General features: G+C 35.2%; 1 protein-coding gene and 1 pseudogene across 1 annotated transcript; both read left to right on the plus strand.

Annotated features, from left to right (window-relative positions):
- Positions 1–4,820: 4,820 nt before the first annotated feature.
- Positions 4,821–7,426, plus strand: LOC132634131 (CASP-like protein 1F1). Its single transcript, XM_060350435.1, has 3 exons — positions 4,821–5,270; positions 5,502–5,625; positions 6,965–7,426. The coding sequence occupies exons 1-3, from the start codon at positions 5,068–5,070 to the stop codon at positions 7,184–7,186; spliced, it is 549 nt and encodes a 182-aa protein (XP_060206418.1). The 5' UTR covers positions 4,821–5,067; the 3' UTR covers positions 7,187–7,426.
- Positions 7,427–12,458: 5,032 nt separating this feature from the next.
- Positions 12,459–14,758, plus strand: LOC132631302 (CASP-like protein 1F1; annotated as a pseudogene).
- Positions 14,759–19,127: the final 4,369 nt, after the last annotated feature.

Genomic DNA, 19,127 nt, shown 5'->3' on the forward strand with positions numbered 1-19,127 from the left:
TGCTGTATATTTCCTGGTTTTTTGACAGTTGAGCCTTGCAATGTTGTGTATGACATTAAATGCATAGAAAAGCTGCCCAGCAGTGACTGCAATGTTGTGTATAAATGCAGTAAACTTTTCTGAGCAGTGTACGTTGGGCAGTGTATAGATTTGAGCAGTGAAAACACATTGAATGGATGCAAGTGAATGCATTATACAGTGAATCTGAGTTAAGGACTTGAGCAGTCAAACACAAAATTGAATCTGAATTAGTAAATGATGGTAGTTGGTACTTGAGCAGTCAAACACAACATTAACTATTACCCCCCTAACACTAACACTCAACTCAATTATAAATAGGCATTCTTTCCATCTCACTTTCACTCAACTCAAATAACTCTTTAACAAATATAGTGATATTAAAGAGGCAGCCTTCATCTAAGATGGATGACATTCGTTTGACCGCGTGTTTTGACAAAGAATTGACGAAATCGTACGTCGAAAAAGACGATTTCGTAAGTGTTGTCGTATTATATATTTTCAATTGTTCTTTTACCTCTTTTGGTAATAACATGTTTTTTTGGCAGATCCTTCCAACTGACATACTGGAATTTCTTCCAGAATCCGACAAGGACGCTGTTGTTCGTTACGACGATCATGAGTATAATATGAAATACAAGGTTGGCGTATACACGCGCCTCGCTCAAGGCTGGAAAGCCTTCATTGATGCTACCGGATTAGGGATAGGAGATGTGTTGTGTTTTAAGGCATGTTTAGATGAGAACCGCATAGTGTTTTTTGTTCATGTAAAGGAGGATCCAGAGATCGTAATGATAGATTAGGTCTCCAGATTCTCTATTTAAAGTAATTTATATAAATTTTCTCGACTTTTGCTATCATTTTCAAGGTAATATTTTCCATAACAACAAAATTCTTCAACAAGAGCATAAAGTTCTTCCATGACATTTACATTACAACAAGAGCATGAAGTTCTTACATTACCTACTACGCGATTACAACATACAACATAAATTCAGTTGATTAAGGAAGCTGCCAAAAAGCCAATAAATATTCCCCACGAAATCAAAAGCAATATCCTTGTATTTGCAAGTTTCTCCTCTAAATTTAGAACTTTTTTCAAGTCAAATTGCTGTTTACTCTTCAAGCCAATTAATTCCTCCTTCATTGTGTTCACTTCAATTAGATGTCTAGCCTGAATGGCAATTAATTCTTCTTGCAATTTGTCCCTTTCGATCTTGACCGCATCTAACGATGACGTCAAATTTTGAACATTATTCCACTGAATCTCAGGGAACAATTCATCTTCCCTGTAACACCCCGCATCTTGAAACTGAGTTTAAGCTCATATCATTTGAGTTTTAGTGGAAACACTGAAGGTTTGAACGTTTTGCGAAAATGATTGATAGGCCTACTTCGGGCAGCGATAACTCCTTGATCGGTTTGGAATTTTGGAAAGCACCCTCAATGAAGTTGTAGTATGTAGAATACCTTTCTAACGATATAAGGACCAAGCCAATCAGAGATCGGAGCAAGGAGATATGATCGTCTCAATATGGCTAATAGTAAGGCACTTGAAATCCTATAGAATCGGCTAAGTTTTCGATACGTCTGCCTTCCAGTCAAATTTCGTGAAAATAAGTTGGGATTTTGAGCAAACTTCCTTGATGAAAGTTGTATCCCTTTGAAATAACTTTCCAACGGTATATTATGGGGGTCAAACGGACATCTGTGCAAAGAGTTATGCCCATTTTACTGAAGCCTGTTCGCTGGAAATTTCACCTGTGTTACGGTCACTGTTACGGGCCGTAACACTGAGCCATAACACACCAAATATTTCCAGAACCTCACTGGAAATTTTCACCAAGGTACGGTACCAAGTTACGGTCCGTCCTTCGTGTTACGGGACCGTAACATGGGGCGTATCTTGGTCCGTAAGTACATTTCGGGTCACCTGACTTCGAGAGGCCATAACCCTATCATAAATTGGGAATTTGAGAAAACTCAAAGAACGAAAGTTGTAGATAGTCGTGGTCTCACAGGTGACATCGGGATAGGGAGATATGGACGTTTTAAGACAGGAAGGTCCCAACCCGATTTCAAGTTGGGTCAAACCCATTTCCCCTTGGTATTTAAGGGAAATGTTAATCCTAGCAGCCCCATTTCCTCCATATTTTCAGATTTTAGAGAGAGAAAGGGAGAGAGAAAGGGAGAGAGAGGAGAATTAGAGAGAGAAAGTAGAGAATCAACCAAGTTGAAGGCCCCTAATCCCGAGGCTCGTGAAGGATAAAGTGTAGTACAAGTTGTTGTCGTCATTCTAAGCTAAAAATCGAACTTGGGGATGTTGGTTTCGTGGTGACTACTCATAAAAGGTAATGTTTCTACTCCCTAATCATTTATAGTTGTGAATTGATGAATTCTTGGGAGAATAATAATTGGGTTTGATGAAGAGAATTATATGAACTATGCTAGAGTTGTTGGATTGTTGACTTGGGATTGTTGTATTCATATGGGTGATGAAGAATGATGTTAATTACATCTAATTGAGATTGTATAATCATCTAGAAGTAATAGAACGGGATTGGGTGAAGAAAACACCATTAATGAAGGTTGTGGAGCTTCATGCCCACCAAGTGTTTGATAAAATGTTTAAATGAACAAAGCATGGATATTGTTGCTAATATAGAATCCCTATGACCTGTATTGATATAGATTAAATTTGAAGGGATTGGAGGACATTGTGATACGCTCAAAATCAGGAAGTTGAGGTATGTAAAACTTCCATCCACATGTGGGAATCTCTACGTTCTTCCCCATGATCCGTTTCGTAAAATCCATGAAGTTCAAATCCTAGGGCATTAAACCCAACATATTGGTAGCCCGTAATTATGTATGTATGTACATGAATTTTGTATCTATGTTCGTTATTGTATTCCTACTCTTCCATTACGGATATTAGGAATCCTAGCTTAATCCATGAATCATGAATTCTTCCTCATGTGTTCTCATTATGTTCATATGAAACTTATGATTTTATTTTGCAAGTTACAACCATGTTTTCAAGTCTGAACTATTGTTATTACTCATGAATCAAGAATATGTTTACAAGCTATTTCATGAAACCATATTTACAAGTTATTTCGTGAAATCATTATTACAAGACAAGTACAAGTTAATTCACGAAAATCATGGGCTTCTTAGCCAACTATATTATGTTAATGTTTTTGGGAGTTGCACAAATTACCGAGAAGGCTCAGATAGCCTGAAACTACGTAGCCACCGTAGGACAAGGATCGCTCCGCCCAGATAAAACGATACCTTAATTTTACACTGAATGGATCCATCAGGCACGATACTACCTTATACCCTGGCAAGGTATGAGGGCTCTGCTGGTCCGGTGAGGTACCAGACTCCACGTACCCACATGGTGATATCACATGTCGGTTTATGAAATGCTCTCCCTACTTATCATGTTTTACTTATGTTATATATATACATATGTACTCATGCTCATGTTCATGTCCAGGTTTTCAGTTTCAGTTCTTATCATGTTATTCCATGTCCCATGTTATTTCTTTCGGTTGCTTTACATACCAGTACATTCAATGTGCTGACGTCCCCTTTTATTGCCCGGGGGCCTGCATTTCACGATGCAGGTACTGATATACAGGACGACGCATTTGCTCAGTAGGACAGCATTTGTATCAGCTTATTGGTGTGCCCCATCTCATTCGGGGTTTAGTCAACTTTTGTTTTATGATTAATTATGCATCTAAAGGTATGCTGGGGGCCTTGTCCCAGTAAGCATGTTTTCCAGTCAGACTCATGATAGAGGTTTCATAGACTAGACAAGTCAGTTATGTCATGTCAGACATTTGGAGTCGTATAGCCATTTTGGCTCACTCATGTTTAAACAAGTATTTTATTAAGTATTATGACTTACCATGTTTTATGAAGGCTCATCACGCATTCATGTTATATTCCGCTTATGTTATGTATCATGATGATTCAGCAAGCCATGTGGTTCGCTCGGTCACATGCAGTCAGGCACCGAGTGTCGTGTTACGTCCAGGCCATGGTTCGGGGCGTGACATTCCCATTCCCAAAATCCACAAGAACTGCCCTTAGGCTTCGGACATTTGTAGAATTTCCGTCCGGGATTACTAGGAGTCGATGAAGTGAGGTGTTTTGCAATGGTCCCACAATTACATTTTACGTGAGATGAACAGCTACCTTGAGACATTTATGAACCCACAATATTTTCGAATTACCACAAAGAGTGATTATGGACAGAAATTTGGAGGACAAATTTGGTGGAGAAATTTCGTGGAGGAAGAATACATATATGAAGGAGCAATGGTGTGAGCAAGAGGAATTTCATGAATGGAGGAAAAAAAAAATGGGGCTAGTGTGATGAAGATGAAGATGAAGATGAAGAACTAGGTTTCTAAAGGGTGGTGGGTCGGGTGGGATTAAAGGGGGGACGGTATTATAACCGTTACCCCGTCGATTTTATTTTAAAAAAAAAAAAAGTTCACAACAAATTAATTAACGCGCGGCTGAGGAACTGTCAAACACGCGCCCAGGTCTGGGGCATTAGAGGGGGAAAATAATTAAAACGTAACTTGTTAAGGGGGGTAAATAAACAGAAGTTAAGTTTAATTGTCAAACTGAGTTTTCGTGCCAAGTTCAGGGGTCAAAACATGTCTTTTCTCAACAAAAAATATTAAAGTTACGCATAGGTCAATTTGGGCACACTCCAGCTTTTAGATGAGTAGAATTACACGATCAAAATAGGTTGAGTTTAAAAAAGGAGCGAGTTAATGTAACCCATGCGAATAAGGTCTAATTTTATTTGTTCTTGAAAAAAAAAAAAAATCTAAGGTAATCTTCAAAACCCTGTAGCCAATCCATGCACTTGGAAGCATCCCTCCCCACTACACTTCTCTCCCTCTATAAATAAATAGCACCACCAACATCCAATTATTCCACAACACTTCCCGCATTTGCTAATTCTCTTATACTTGGCCCTTTCAGTTTTCTTTTCTAAGGAACAGAGAGATCTCAAAGATGGATAACCTGGGAGTCAAAGCAATAGAAAACCCACCCATAACATCTCAAAAATACTACACCATGTGTGCCCAGATTTTGTTGAGGATTTTGGCTACTGCATTCACGTTGACAGCCACTTGCATAATTCTCAATAGCAAAGAGACTGTTGATGTTTTCACTATTCAGATGGATGCTCGTTATAGCTATTCTCCAGCACTCAAGTATTATTTGATTACTTTTTTTTTTTTCCCTCCCATTTTAGGAGGATTTATAGTGTTTCCACACTTCCCCTCCAGTGTGACTCGAACCCAGGACCTACCGGTCGTGGGTGGAGGTGCTTAACCACTGAGTCATCCCTCATTTGATTACTTAATAGTTTGTTTTGTTTTTTTCGTTAAAGTTGTGTACTCTAATCGAGTGGGGTTGTTCTTGTTTTATTTTGTTATGTGCAGGTTCTTTGCCTTTGCAAATATCATTGGATGTGCCTTCTCTGTTTTTTCACTGTTTCTTGCTTCCATCTTCGGCCGTAAGGGTCTTCACCCAAACAAGTATTTTTACCTCTTCGTCCATGATATGGTACATCCTACCTTTTAATTTTTTTCCCTTTTCAGATAGTAGTTTTCATGAGGCAATTTCTTCGTTATTTCAAATCAATGTATCTTGCTTGTACTATTCAAGGTGATTGTTCTGCTCGTACTGTTCAATGTGTTAGATGAATTCTTCTAGTTAAATATATGTCAGTATAACAAATTTTTACACCATCCAGTGAAAATAGTCTCTTTTCTTTTCAAGATTTCAAATTTTACATTTTAGAGAAGTTTATCTAGTTTATCTTATTTTCAAGATTACAAATCTCATATTTTAAGAAAGTTTACCTAGTCCGTTTCAAGATTACAAGTCTCATATTTTAAGTTTAGTATACCTTATTTTCAAGATTACCAATCTCACATTTAAAATTGACGTGTATATATACTTTTTTTAGTAAGTAAATGATTTTATTATCAAAAGTGAGTCATATGTACACTGTAAATATAATTTGGATGACATGATAATGTAAAAAGTTTTACGCTAACAATGTATATAATGTAAACTCTTTTTAAATTGTATACTAGTAAATATTTTCAACCAATTTAGAGAGATGGAAAGTGATCTTCTTACATGCCTCGTGGTTTGGCCATCATCTGGGCCTTTTGTGATTTAAGGAGTCGGGAAAACACACTTTTCTTCCCTGCCCTTAGGACTGATTTCTAACATTTCCATGTATTAACGAGTTTGTTAATTTTACGTAATAGATATACCACGTTATTTGTCTCTAACTGCATACTCTATTCCTTATGTGACTCACACCCAACATCCCAATTATTATACGTTTTTCTAGTTGATACAGTCAATTTTCATTTTAAGAAAATTCTCCTAATAATCAACAAGATATGGGAGATATACAAGAAGAATGTTGACAAGAATGGGGTTATTTCTTTTGGGACCATAAGCATTGCCACATGTCTATCTTATTAACATCATCAATGTGAATCCAAAGTACAGTTTTTTTTTTTTTTTGGCAAATAAGTATCACTTTTTTTTTTCCAAGTAAGGTGTACACTTCAAAACATAGTATATTAGCATAAATTATGAAGCATAATTCATAGTAATACAATACGACTAAGCAAGCTGGGGATAACGGTAAAAAAAGAAACCCTCCTCGTAGAACAAGAAAAAGATCAATATAGAACAAGAAATTGCTTAAAGTAAGGTAGTCCCTTCTTTTTTCAGAACACCAATAAACATATTTTTTTCTGAATATCCTATTCATAGTTGCGTTGGTTACATGAATACGCATGGTTCATGCCATTCCATAAAATATGAATTAAGCATAATACTAGTATATGAAATTCGACATGTTGTTTGGTGATAACAGATTATGATGGCACTATTGCTCGCTGGATGTGCAGCAGCAACAACAATTGGCTATGTAGGAAAATATGGAGAGAGTCACTCAGGGTGGATGCCTATTTGTGATTCTGTTGCAAAATTCTGTCATAAAATTATAGCGAGTCTTGCATTCTCTTATTTTGGGGTTATTTTCTACCTCTTCCTCGCTATTATCTCGGCAAATCAATCTAGAAAGATCCAAGTTTGAAATGTCACTTTACCCCAAGAAAAAAAAAATGCAGTGTATAATAGCAGTAAAATTATCTTATCATCTAGCATCAATATATCAGGAGGAGGAAGTTAAAAATGAAAAAAACTTATGTAATGTAGTTATCTTTAAAGTTTTACGGTTGCAGAATGTACGATATTTGGTGGAATCATAAATGACTTGTATTTACTTCAACGTGAATGCATCGTCAAAACTGATATACTCAGTGAAGTCATTAAATTTCGCAGCTACTCCCTAGTTACATTTGTAGTACATTTCGGAGGCAGGTAGTTTCTTGGATTCTTTCGATCACTGTTCCATTTTAGCTAGTAGTATAAGATTTCAACTATTCTTTACATTTTATGTTTGCACTATCTTTTTTAGTTATCTGTTTTACTCCCTCTGTCCCAATTTATGTGATACATTTTTCTTTTTAGTCGGTAAAAAAAAATGATACATTTCCTTATTTGACAATAATTTAACTTTAAACTTTACCTTTTACGCTTAACGAGATGATCTATTACCACACAAACATCTTTAGTTTAATTTAGACGACAAGATTCAAAAGTCTTCCTTTATTTCTTAAATTTCGTGTCCAGTCAAACTATATCACATAAATTGGGACGGAGGGAATAATAACTATGATATATTTATATATTTTAAAATAATTATCAATTTGTCATTTTACCATTCATGAGAATCTTTTATAGCTATACAAATGTTATGACATATTTAAAAGTTTATGACCACACAAATATTATGACATGTTTGACCACAAATTTCAAAAAAAAAATCTTGAACTCCTAGAAAAATAGAAATGTCAAATAAATTGAAATGAAGGGAGTACTTTCTTTTTTATTTTGGGCAGTGATGGCCGAAGAAGAATGATTGGTGTGATGAGTTGACATGTCATGTGGCTAAAATAGATGGGGTTAACGGGAAAGGGAAAATTTGAGCCAATTACGACGTTAGAGGTATATATGATCTGATAATATAACTAGGTAATATTAAACCTTTTTTCAAATATTAAATGGACAAACATGATCCTTTTCCCTAAATAAAACACTTTTTTCAAATATTAAATGGACAAATATGATCCTTTTCCCTAAATAAAATCCCCCTAGAATTCTATAGAGATAACATTTGGGTTCCTTTATACTTACGTACCACATGGACGAAAGACGGTGAATAAAAGAACATCATTTTTTGCTCTAATATGCACCAAATCATTAAGAATCCATGTTCTCATTGTTTGATGTTCTACGACAAACCAAAAGTCCCAATTACTAAAGGACAATTATTGCAATCCAACAGAAACAAAAAGTTTCAGTTAAAACATTATGCAGATATCATTTGACACAAAACCCCAGGGCATTCACATTCGAGAACCTTGCATTTTTTGCACAATGAATATATTAATTGATGCTAGCTAGTACATACTTGGACAGAGAAACCTCAGTGTACTGTAGTTGTCACATAAGAAAAAAGTATATGCCACCTTGTTTTTGGTCATATATTAGAATAATTTTGTGAACATAAGTTTTTCAGGTTTAACAATCTTATTTTGACTAGTTTTTAAGTGAAAACTGTTCGCACTCACTAAACTTAAAAAAATATTCAAGTGGTATGCATATCCATACACAACTTTAGCTTCGAAATATCATTTTTCAATTTCGACTTCAAAAATTCTTTTTCTTCAAATATTAACCCAGTCTATGTCTAAACGCATATTAATTTGGAGATTGAGCCATTGACAAAAATACATAGAGACATATAGGGACCTGCCCGTGTCTCAAAAGTCATCAATTTGAAAAGAACCAACACACACATCACACATGTACATGAACAGATCACAGTGAACAAATCACTGCTTGATCTAGGGAACACCTCTCTCTCTCTGACATTTTCTGTTAGGAAATAAATGAACCGATTATGTAATCAATTTCTTTTGCAGTCCTAAAGTTGATGACTTCTTTATATTGCTACATTACTCTAAGCCACGGGGGTATTATTTTTCAGACCGAAAATTTCTTATGCTTATACTTAAATCTATAAAAGAATGTGCACATTCAAAATTTAATTGTCTTCATTTCCCAGTTGTTTATGATTATGGATCTTTCTAGCTCATTTATGGTATGTATTTGAACAAAGGAAACGCTTTTTTTCTTCCTTATTTTCAACAAAAAAATAGGAATACGGGGAATAGGATTTGATACTTGTGTTGATCTATTAGCTGCATAGCTAAGGTAAAGTCATCTTAGATGCTAATTTGGTCAATTTTAGCTAAGGTGGAGAACTTTTACATGAAACTAAGGGTGAAAGAGGACCTCAAGGCCCTCAACTAATTCATGCTCTAATAGATCCAAAACAGATTCTTGGGCTTGATATATGGAAGTTGGAAATAGATGTTCGGCCCAATCTATTTGATCAAATGGATGTGAACTCTGGAGTAAGCTTTACCTTGTCCCCTCTAATCGTGAGTTTCATGTCATATCACAAAAGGTGACAAATTTCTGGAAAAACAAAAAAAAAAGCCTTATCTAGTAAAACGTCAATCATCCTGAAGAAAGTAATTTATGGAGCTTGAAGGAAGAAAAAAGACAGTAGGCCAAGTTTAGAATGAAGTAGAAGTATAGATGTATACATACTAACATTTTCGGTCAACCGCTAAAACTATTTTCCACATCTAAAATTAATAGTTTATAGTAATAAAAATATAGTAAGTGCATAATAAATGTATAATCATCACATGTATGGATTATACATTGATTATGCACAGTATACCGACTAATATTTGTAAAAAAAAAAACAAACAAACGCTTTAGAGTTATTTTTTGTTGTCATTTATTGGATTGTTGTGTGCTTGTGTAGTGTAAAAATCCCTAATGTAACAGAGAGTTGTCAGGAGTCAGCAACTTAAATGACCCAAAAAGTGGGTTTGCAGATCAAAATAACGGCAAAAAAAAGGTTACAAAAGCACTGTTAATAGGGGTTTAATAAAACGCCCCATCATCTTCTTCAACCGATCGATATCCCACCTCTTTTTTAAAAAAAAAAAAGACCGCCATTAAAGTCAAAAACCCGAGGTCCCACATTCAAAAAATGTCGTTTTCGTGTTATTTTTTAACCCGAAAGTCAATATTCTTGGTATATTTAAGTCAAGAAACAAGTTTGAAAGCTTGGATTTCGGAATAAAGTGGCGTAGAACTCGATTTCAAAAACTCAAAAACAACCTTTAATCTAGGTATTTTACTATGAATTTTCTGTTACATTATTAAATATATTATTATCCTAAGCATGATTAATGTTTAATAGTTGCGGATTTCGAAAAAAAAATTACGCCAAAAACAAAGCACAATAGGGCCTGTCCAGTACGATCAACCCCTTTTTACGTATTTTTTTATTTTTTGTTTTATTAATTATTTGTTAATTTTTTTAATTAGCTAATTGTTAATTATTTGATAATGATATGTTAATCTTTAATTTTTTGTTAATGATTTGTTAATTGTTTGATTATAGGAAAATATACTAATCTCCTAATAATATCTTTATTTGTTAATTTATTTATTTGTAAAAAAATTTAATCCATGTTAATTATTAATGTGCTAATTAGTTATCTATTTTTGTGTGTTAATCTAATTTTATTTGCTAATTAGTTATCTAATTTTATGTGCTAATTAGTTATCTAATTTATGTGTCAACGTGCTAATTAGTGGTCTAATTAATTATCAATTGTTAATTAGAAATAGTTAAACCTTAATATCCTTAATATTATATTTATTAGTTAATGTCTAAATTATATATTTTCTGTGCCAAGAATCTGCTGCCAATGAAACGGTAAGTAAGAAACTACACATGCATTTTATATAGCCTAATTAGTACAGGAACAAAAGGATATGAACAAGAAAATAGCCTCTCTTTTTCTTTTATGCTCTACGTGAAACTAAAAAATAAGGATTTGTCTTTCTTAACCAGTAGAATGGAGAAAGACCAACAAACGGGGAAGTGTTTCCTACATCTAAGGTGGTAAAAATAAAAGGAATATCGAAATCCAAAAACTAATGTATATAAGTTTGGTAAGATGTTGATTTTGGAAAACAACTTGAACAATTACTAGTATAATATTCGTAAACTTGGATATGATCATAATTAAGATCATCTCATATATGAAGTAATCCTAAGGGTTAATTAAATATGAGGTGGATCTGATACCTCAGATATAGTTTAATTTCTTCAAAAGCGTAATCCGATTTTTAAATTTTGCTTTTGATGAATGATGAGTAAGGTTCTCTGAATATCGAAACTTTAAAAGCTTAAATCTTAGTATGTGTTTGGACATGCGGTTTGAAACCATGAGATGAAATCAGCATTTGGACATGCATTTCATCTCATGATTTCAAATCATGGTTTCAAAAATTTTAAATATAAAACTTGACCCATAAGTTTATATTTATAAAAAAAAACGCATAAGTTGGTAAATATTTTTAACAATTACTCCCACCAACCATTTACCAACCTCATTAACTTTCACCAACCTTTATTTATGTCTACCATGTAGGAGGATTATATTAAAGATTAGTTACACTCAGAGGCGGATCTAGGATTTAAATTTTAGGGATTCAATTTTTTAAGATTTTTATTTGAATCCATTGTATTTTAAAACTTATGGGTTCATATCTACTATTTATTACAATTTTAATAAATTTTTACACATAAATTTATGCTCCACGTCAAAAATTAGGGGTTCAATTGAACCCCCATCTTTAAGGCTACCTACGCCCCTGGTTACACTACTATTCATGTTAAATTTTCGTTTTTATTGAACTAAAGTTTGATCAATTGATGTTGTATTTTTTAGAAAGGCCTTCTAGTAGCGCATTAATTTTGTTATGAACTATGTTTTGCTCATTTGGTAAGATTGTATAAGAATTGGGAATGTTTTGATAGTTTTCACAACTTGTGGGGTTTTTATGTCTATAAAAGAAAATACAACTTAAGATATCGAAATTACATATCCAAACATGATTTCAAATCATGGTTTGAAACCATGTCCAAACGGCTCCTTAGAATATTTATTTAGACCAGTAGGTGTACTACATACAGTAATAATCTTGAGATTTTCCTTTTCTTATTCCGTTTTATTTGTTTTAACAAGATTTATTTATGGACATTGTATTTACATAAGCTTTGAGCTGGAAATAGCGCATTGGGGCAATACTTACATATTATTGAGTATTGACTATATAATTCTATAATTTTTTTGTGACACTTAATGCAACTTGGTAAATTTCTAGCCCACTTTTAAGTTCGCGTTATCTTCTCCTTACATACCAGCAAAAGAAATTACTTTAACCTCCAGTTTCAAAGAGCTCTCTGTTCCTTTTTCTTGTGCTTTGGGTTTTTTATTTTTGTACAATTTTCCCTTTCTTTGAACGACGTACAACTGCACCAATTCAACTTTTTAGAATGGACAGATTTGAAGCCATGATTTATAAACACGACCCTCCTCAGAAAAATAAGGGAGCTATGTTGATGTATGGAGAATTGTGACTAGCAAGAAGGTTCTGTTTCTTGGCTTTGATGCCCGTTACACCTATTCTCCTCCATGAAGTAAGTCATTAGTAATAATTTTACCCTTTTTCGATTGAATAAATTTTCGTGCATTATGAGCAATTATGTATGATGATTCATTTTCTCCTCATTTTGATTTTCTGCATATGCAAATATCACTGGATGTGCCTCGTCTGTTATTGTTTCTATATTTCTTGTTTTGATTTGTTATAAAAAAACGACTCGACTCCAACATGTACTTTTACTTGTTCCTGCATGATTTGGTACGTCCCCTCCTTATTATTCCTCTCAATTTGTAGTATTTTCTCCTTTAATTTTTGAGTGGTCATTGCCAATTTGCCATCATAGTTTTCGCTCTCTTAAATAACTGTTAGATTTAAGTTTATATACATTGATAGTGTAAATTTAAGGATTTTTCCGTAATAATTTTAAGGTAAAGATTTGCCTGCACTAGTTGTTTACATCAAAATCAATATATGCACGATATGTGTTTGTACATACGCTTTTACTACTTAACTATGATTAGTTAAAGCATAATGTGGTTACTACTTACTACCTCTTGCTGATAGGAAAAGAAAAATCGAAATGAAAGTTATTTAATTTCCTATTAGAGGGCCTGTATAACAAATTAAAAAAAAATATATTGATCTATTAAAGTGGGAGTGTGAAAACTAATATGATATATTAAAAGGGAAAAACTTACACCAAACCATTTAACACAAGATAACTCTTTCTCTCTCTCTCTTAATCATAAGTGATAAGTATTCTCATTCAAATTTATAATTTGTGATTTTTAAAATTAAATTATTTTATTAATTTGGTGTAAATACGGAGTGTGTAAGTATTATCGTATTAGAATGGATCGGTATCTTTTAAAAAATAATAATCTATGAACTAATTAATTTAATGGCAGGTTGTGGTGATATTACTGGCAGTGGCGGAGCCACTCATGGCCAAGGGTGGTCACCTGCACACCCTTGGCTGGAAAATGGTACTATTATATGGATTAGATATTATATTTAATTATATATAAATTAAACTATAAACACCCTTAAAATAATTTAGATAGATAGCTTAGAGGTAAAGGGTATTCAATTTTACCTAAAAGTCACGGTTTAAAGCTTGCGTCAAACGTTAGTCATCTTCTTTCTTTAAAAGAAAACATACAAACAATGTCTGAAGCTACTTGGTTGATTTGTATTTGCACTTATTTTCTTCCATGTTCCGACTAAACTTATTTGTATTTGAGTTATGATTTGCATTTGGTTTATTCCTATGTTGGTTTGGAGTTACGTTGAACTCATTTGTTGAAGCTCCTTTAGTCTTTCTTCTTTCCTTGCTATTTCTTAGAAAAGAAGAAGACGTATTGTTAAAAAGAAGACAACGAGATCTAATAGCAAGTTAGCAACCACTTATTTTGTTCTCTTTTCTTTTTTAATTACTTCTGTGAACATTTTAACTATCCAACTCTGTTCTCTTTTTTTTTCTTTCAAAGAATATTGATTAGTCGTTGTCTCTCGCTTTGTGACATTCTCGGAACGCCCCTTGTTGTTCTCCACTTGTGGGATTACGTACACTGGGTATGTTGTTGTTTGTTGTTGTTATTTGAAACTGTAATCACCATAAGAATTTTGTAGCAATGAAATTTATCAAGAATAACTTGATCAAATGGATCATAAATTTGTAGGCGAGTGTGCAATGATGATGTTAAAAAGAATTTGTTGCACTCATTCATTGGAAAAAAATTATATACTCGTCAACATTTGAACAATCTTACCAAAATTTCTGGCTCCGCCACTGATTACTGGTGGTTGGAAGTGCAGCAGCAACAGCCATAGGATATAAGGGCAGAAACATACTGGCTGGGAGCCTATCTTTGCCTTTGTTTCTAAATTCTGGCACCAAGTTACAGTCAGTGTGACTTTATCTTACATTGCCATTATTTTCTACCTTTGCCTCACTATCATCTCCGCTAACCAATCAAGACAGATTATTAATTAATGTTTAAAGTCTATCATCAAAAGATAGAATGATTAATACTACTATATATTTAACTATTTCAGCTAGCGTTAAATGTAGTTGGGTATTTGCAGGTGAATAGTGTTTCATGTAATATGCATAAATAGGCTGGTATACTATGAGATATATTATTAATGGAAGAAATTACCCTTTATTACTATTCTGTGTTTCCTCAAATTGGATTCAAAATATCTTAAAAGTGTTATAAAAAGGGAGAAATAATAAGCTTTTTACCTCTCATTAACTGGGCATTAGCCCCTTAATTAGCATGAAAATAAATGAAAAGGTTACATAATAGACTATAGAAGATTCAGAAAAAAACGTACAAGAATTAAGTTATGCCTATCAATACCTGTACATAAAAAATATATAATCTAAAGTCAAACAATTCTTATAGACCAACAACATTATAGATGGGGGATCTCCTTGACACAACTCATCCTTGAACAAAAACGATAATGTTAGTATTCCTTCTGGACCGTAATTAATTTGATACTTAACAGCATATATGTTGAATCATTGAAAAATATCTAGTCCATGACTATAGTTTACATATATTCAGAACTAAATTCAGACATGAAACTCCATTGGGCCTTGCTGAACTTGGTATCTTGATGAGTTAGAGATGCATCTCTTCGATATCAACCTTTATATGCTTGGGCAATTTGCACGATTGTCCTTATTCGGGGGTTGAAGAAACCTATGCGTCCACCAACCAATATATGAAGGGACCTGGTTGTCTACCAGTTCCCTCAAACAGTGCAGTAAGTAAATAACACATATATTCACGTGGAAAACTCCTTGCTCAAGGGATTAAAAACCACGACCTACCACGTAGGATTTCAACTCCACTACACTTAGCAACTTTAGATTACAACCTGTTGTAACCTAGGAATTAAACCCTTAATCCTTCAACCTTACAATAACTCTATTGTAAGCTACACTCGATGACTAACTCTAGCTATGCACTCAACTAAGTTTGACTACCTCTAGCCAAACCAACTAATACACCTTGACTAACTCTATCCAAGGTTACCACTCAATAGATTAAATAGGTAAACTGCCTACAAACAACTACTGAGAATTTAAGCTACCTACAACAGCTTCTTTAGAGAAGAGTAGGTTTACAAGTTAAAAAACATAAACAAATCTTAAAACAAACAAAGAGACGTTGACATCTTCAGTTGTTGGATCTGGTCCTTCAGTTTGTGGTTAGCTTTGTTTTGAACACTTGGAGAATCTCGTGTCGGTTGCACTTTAAAGTGATTCTAGGTTTTCCAAGTGATACTTAATATGTTATAACATGTTGTATATATATTGGAGAGCATGTGGGATGAGATGGAGACCACTCATACCATGTTTGACTCCAAATACGGCCGCAGTAGCTCTGTTGTACTTGTGTGCAGTGAGCAATGCAACTTTACAGCTGCTACTGTTGGTTGTACGATGTATAGAGAGAACACATAGTAGATCAGGTCCCTCTCTGGTTCTCCAGCTGTTTGACAAATCATCAAAACATAGAATGTAACACAACTTGTTAATTTTCCCTTTTGTATGATGACAAACGCAGAATTGATGTTCCCCCTGAGAATCAGTTCGCCCTGCAAAACAGACCATTTTAAAGCAAGCAGCATGTTATCAAACAACTTATTTCGTCTTCCCTTTACATATGACACATATCATCCTCCCCCTTACACATATCGTTTTCCCTTTCCTTTACACATCATCTGTCATCCTCTTTTCCCCCTTTTGGCATCATCGAAAAGAAACAAAGTTGACAAGCAAAAATAAGTTCAATAGCATTAACCCAGAGCCACTTGGGCAACACGGCATGAACAGTTTAGGAACAAGAAAGCAGGTAATAGTGCACAAGACAGAGTAACTCCCAAAACAGCCAAAATGGTAACCAGGAGATAGCAGTCAGATCAATATAGTGCATAAAAATTAAATTGTCCCGGTGCCAAATCATACAAAAGAGAAAAGGAGAGAGATAGCATAAAGGCTGACTTAAGGGGGAGAACCGATTTTGGAGAATCAGCAAGGAGAGGGTGATAAGAATGAAGGGATAAAAGCCTTCAGGAGTTCATCAATAGCTCGTTACTGGTGCACTGGTCTTGCAGCATTTGGTCACGAAGGGCATCAAACTTTTGCTTAAGCCATTAATTTGCGGCCTTCAGTCACACAGTTTCAGCGTTAGCAGCCTCCAAAGCACCAAAAGAGCCAGACTCCCATGGTATTTCAGATAGCTCGGCTTTGATATAATCATTTTCAACAGTAACCCTATGAATTTCAGCATTTGCAACCTCCTGAGCTTTAAGAAGCATAGAAATGGTAGAGATGCCGCCGAAACCCCCTTTCTTGGGCACACACTCGCATTCTTCCAAGGTTGCTACTGTGAACATGTGCTTCTTAGACCCCTTGGTAACCTTGCCGTGCTGAATGTGGAAATGCACTATGACTTTGGTCAAGAGGAACCCATAAGGGAGCCCATGTCGCCCTTCCCGTGCATTTACCACCTTGATAATATGCTCGATCATGATCGCTGGCAAACAGATGGGCTGAAAGGCGAACAGAGCTTCAAGAAGAACCAGGTCTGTTACCAATGTAATAATGCGACCTTCAGACCGCGGTAGAAGCACTTTGCAAACTAATGCGAACCCAAGCTGGTACTCAGGTTGGAGCTCTTTCTGCTGAATCTCGCCCTGGGCATACCGTCTGCTCATTTGGCGATTAGACCTTATAAGCTATCTGTGACTCTTCTCCAGCTATGAACCTGATCCCTTCGGTAGGAATCCCTAGCATTTTTCCAAGTGTCTCCTCATCAAGCTAGAAAGATATATCATTTGCTGATGGCATTAGTGTGCGATCATCAGTATATCATAGATTTGCGTAAAACTCTGCCACCTCAACCTCGCATACAGAAGGTATAGGTGGAATGAATAGGTGACTCAATTTATGGAAGTTAACTACCTCAAGCAAATTCTTCATACCATATTGATCAGCAATAGTAGGATCAAATACATGTCCTAACAGCACCTTTTGACCCTTTAACTTTTCTTTTCGTTCCTTTTCAAGTTGAGTAATACTTTTACCACTCCGCTGGCACTTAGAGAGACCTAATTCCCTTCGACTGCTACTTGTTCTCTTCAGTGAAGAATGAGGTCTAGTAACTCATGGCTCAGTGAGGAGTGATTCATTGTCATTTTCAGTAGGTCTCCCTGCACTTTTTGTTTTCTGTGACTTCCCTTTTGAAGCACACCTTCCACAATATCACCATTATCAAAAATCTCAACATATGCATCCAACACGATGTCTCCATCATCCACCCTATGAGACCCAATTTGTCGTTTAGTATGCCTAGTACCCTTGGCTTTATTGTCCTTTAAAAGAATTGTCCAGGGCAAGTTTGGAAACCAGTCTTCTTTGCCTGGTTCTCGGTGCTTCGGTGGGGATGCTCTTTACAATGGTGGGCGCAGCTCTGTCCTTAGGTATCTCATGTGTAGGAGTTCTTTTTCACCGAAAGATTTTAGGTATCTCATCACCCTCAGACTCAACAGTGAGACTAGAGGAGCCAGGTTTTTTCTCAGAAGATATGTCACCCAAGGATACGACAATCATGGATATGGGTTCAGGGTTGACCACGTTTTCGAAATCTAACCTTGAGGAACCAGGTGTTGCATCTCAGATTGGGGGCATACTGAGTGCAGGAGACTCAGATTCCTCTTTTGCCAAGGGATCTGGTCCTTCTTTCGAGTCTCTTGTTAACTTCACAGACCCAGACATCAAATTACCAATAGCACCTTCATCGTCTTTCATGGCTTGCAAGGTTTGTGCAAAATCAGCCATAATCTCAGCTTCGCTGTGTAGGATATTTGATACACCCTTTTCTTTCTTAGAAATACACCCATCTAACTCCATGGACGAGTCATCTATTCCCTTGTTACTTTCAGAGGAAAGTGAATTACCTTGAGATGCAGTAGAAACAAGGCCATCCTTGTTCACTAGTTTGTCTATTTCAACTCTGACAGACTCACCTTCTTTCATATTGATAGCAACTCTATTTGTGGCTTCTTGACCTTGTACTTCAGTCTCTTTGGCAGGGTGACTCGCAACCTCGAGTTCACTGTCTCTTTCCTCTAATTTGTTTGTGTTTTTTAAAGACTTTGAGACTAACGTAGTATGGTCACTACTAATAGAGTCGAGCTGTTCAATTTGGTTAGAATTGGGCAGGAAGGCTACAAATTTTCTTAGAGTTTGATTCTTGCGAATTCTAGTGGGGCCAGAGATTTGGGATCTTGGGGAGGAAACATGTAGATAGTTGTCTTTGGAGCTTGGAGATTTGGTCGAAGAG

The sequence above is a fragment of the Lycium barbarum genome, chromosome 3 (genome assembly GCF_019175385.1).
Source record: "Lycium barbarum isolate Lr01 chromosome 3, ASM1917538v2, whole genome shotgun sequence".
Lineage (NCBI taxonomy): Eukaryota > Viridiplantae > Streptophyta > Magnoliopsida > Solanales > Solanaceae > Lycium > Lycium barbarum.